This window comes from Cynara cardunculus (genome assembly GCF_001531365.2).
Source record: "Cynara cardunculus var. scolymus isolate 2C chromosome LG 15, CcrdV1, whole genome shotgun sequence".
In the NCBI taxonomy this organism is placed as follows: Eukaryota; Viridiplantae; Streptophyta; class Magnoliopsida; order Asterales; family Asteraceae; genus Cynara; species Cynara cardunculus.
The window spans coordinates 656,615-657,604 of NC_037542.1; the positions used below are offsets into that span (position 1 = coordinate 656,615).

At 33.3% G+C, this 990-nt stretch overlaps 1 protein-coding gene across 1 annotated transcript; it reads right to left on the reverse strand.

The window, feature by feature from the left end:
- Positions 1-276: 276 nt before the first annotated feature.
- LOC112527880 (root allergen protein-like) lies at positions 277-984 on the reverse strand. Its single transcript, XM_025138724.1, has 2 exons — positions 796-984; positions 277-683 (listed from the first exon to the last, which is right to left on the reverse strand). The coding sequence occupies exons 1-2, from the start codon at positions 974-976 to the stop codon at positions 391-393; spliced, it is 474 nt and encodes a 157-aa protein (XP_024994492.1). The 5' UTR covers positions 977-984; the 3' UTR covers positions 277-390.
- Positions 985-990: the final 6 nt, after the last annotated feature.

Sequence of the window (990 nt, forward strand, 5' to 3'; positions counted from 1 at the left end):
AATACTATAATAAAAATATTTATAAAAGTAAGTTGTTATTTCACGCATTTTTCTCATAAAAAACTAATATGGTTTTAAATTGGTATAAAAGACTCTAAATGACTTTGGATCTCTTGTATGCTTAGAGAATGTTGAGTTTGTAAAAAAAAAAGGGGGTAGATAAAAAACATAATCAGATTCCTAAGGCACACAAAAAAAAAATTGGACAAGAAAATAAGCATGTCATAAATTAAAGAAAAATGTTTTTATCATATCAAACCCAAACATGATACATTATAAATTGGATCATTGTCCATTATTTCAAACAAAAATAGAGGAAGTAGCATGAAAACACACTAACGAAAATGAAAAGGATTTGAATCCATAAGAAAACATGTTGATGAAGATAACTCAATAAGATTCGGGATGAGCAGCACCATAAGCCTCGATAGCCTTGTAGGTCTTCTCATATATTTCCTTTTCAGCCTTAAGAATCTCTTCAGATGGCTTATCGCTGCTTTTGCAGTTATAAATGACTGTTTGCTTGAATTTGCTTCCTCCATCACAAGGTACAACCTTTATATGATGAGTGATAGAGTCCAATATGCCCATCAAGCAGTCACCGTCGAAAAACGAGTAGCTATAGCTAAAGTTGCTAGTGTCAATGGCATCAACCTTATATTTTCCACTTGTGAATGGGACGGCTGCAGTAGGTAATTTATGTTCAGAAACAAAACATAAACAAGTAGTAATGAATTAAAAACCATCAATTAAGAGTCATCTAACAATTTGGATGAGAATGAATGAATTTCTTACCATCACCGAATGTGAAGATCTTCTTGGTTCCGACATCTCCGTTGCCTTCGATTGTCTCGATAGACTTGAAGACATCAGGGTTGACTTTAGGCGCAATATTATCAAAATCGCTGAATACTTTAAAAACCTTATCGGCGGGATACGAAGAAGGAATCTCAATTTCAATACTAGCGGAAGTCATGATTTACTAATCAC